General features: G+C 50.7%; 1 protein-coding gene across 1 annotated transcript; it reads left to right on the forward strand.

The window, feature by feature from the left end:
- Nucleotides 1-417, forward strand: RPS27 (ribosomal protein S27; the record flags this gene model as incomplete). The annotated part of the gene is made up of 2 exons (XM_009892393.1): nt 1-109; nt 389-417. Coding segments are annotated over 2 exons (138 nt in total), but the record flags the coding sequence as incomplete, so codon positions are not given.
- Nucleotides 418-1,537: the final 1,120 nt, after the last annotated feature.

The following is a 1,537-nucleotide window of genomic DNA, read 5'->3' on the forward strand; positions in this document are numbered from 1 at the left end:
TGTTACAAGATCACTACGGTGTTCAGCCACGCTCAGACCGTCGTTTTGTGCGTGGGTTGCTCGACCGTGCTGTGCCAGCCCACGGGGGGCAAGGCGAGGCTGACAGAAGGTGGGTAACGGTCCTCCTCCCCAACCCCTTCCGCCTCCTCGGGCGGCTCCCGGAGCTCTTTAAAGCCGAGACGGCTTGTGGAGATGCAGATTTTCCCTTCTGGAAGGTTAGCAAAGCCTCTTGGTTATGGGGAGTAGAACTGGGGTGGTGCTTTCCTCTTAAAAACAAAGCAAAAACGCTGAGTTTGGGCCGGTGAGAGGAGGAAATGGATGTAAAAATGCTGCGGTGTTTCTGACAGGGTTTCGTTGTTTTGGTGTTTTTTTTTTCTCCCTTCCTTAGGCTGCTCCTTCAGACGGAAGCAGCATTAAGCGGAGGGAGTGGAGGATGGATGGGACTACTCGCACAGAGCGCCAGAGCTGCGCGGCCGACCCTGACCCCAGCGGAAGGCCGACGGCAACTGTGACTTTCCTACTGTCCCTGTGGCCCCACCCATCTCGCTGTCAATAAATTTTGGATAAAATACATACCAATTAGTTTGCTTTTAAGGCTCTGATTCTGCGCCGTGAGAGAAGGGTGGTTTGGCAGCAGTTCTGAAGGTGTTTTTTTTGGCTCTCCCGGGGTTGTTACGGGATGGGAGTTGATGGGTATTAACCTTTGACACAACCAAAATCCTTCTTTTTATTCAGGCCAGAAACCAAACCATCCCCGTGGCAGCAGGGGGGGTACTCTCGGCGCTGTAATGTCACGTTCTCCGCCTGGAGGGATTTCCTTCCCTACGCTCCAGAGTCCTCTGTCACATTGGGAACCTGCAGGAGGGTGGGAATATCCAGCAGGGAGGGAAACGCAGGGATTATGCTCTGAATATTCCAGGAATAGCCGCCTTCGCCCGGCAATACTGGAGTCGCAAGCGGGAGGTTTCCTTTCTTGTCAATCCTTTTTTTTGTTCAGGCTTTTCTAGAATGACCCAAGTTTGTTCTCCAAAGGTCAAAAATACGAAAAGCAGATGAGCCTGATTGGTCTTAAAGCTTATGAAGGGAAAGTACCCGTTTCTGCTGACTGTAAATGTTAATTACTGAACCATAAACCTTTTCTTCTGCTCACTGAGGGACGAAACAGCGGAGAGTGAGGAGCAGGATGAGTCCGTGTGCTGCAGAGGGGTTCTTTCTTGCGAGTTGCTGCGGAGGGGTGAGCGCTGCGCAGAGGGAGTGTCTTTTTGCAATTGCTTTAAAAAAAAAAACAAAACCACACAAACCCACAACTTCCCTGGACTCCCTGTTAGGGACTGGGCTGTTTATTGGGAGAATGGAAATAATGGAACGTTTTCCTATTCCGTTTATCCGTTTTGTTGTGCCGTGAGCGTAAGTTGGGGGGAATTTGAGTGCTGAAACAGGTTTTGACGCTGCTGTTGTATTGGGTATTTCATAGAGTCACAGAATGGGTTGGAAGGGACTGTTAAAGATCAGATCCTCCAGTGCCACCCCCTGCCCT

This window comes from Charadrius vociferus, unplaced genomic scaffold (assembly GCF_000708025.1).
Source record: "Charadrius vociferus isolate BGI_N301 unplaced genomic scaffold, ASM70802v2 scaffold2969, whole genome shotgun sequence".
NCBI lineage: Eukaryota > Metazoa > Chordata > Aves > Charadriiformes > Charadriidae > Charadrius > Charadrius vociferus.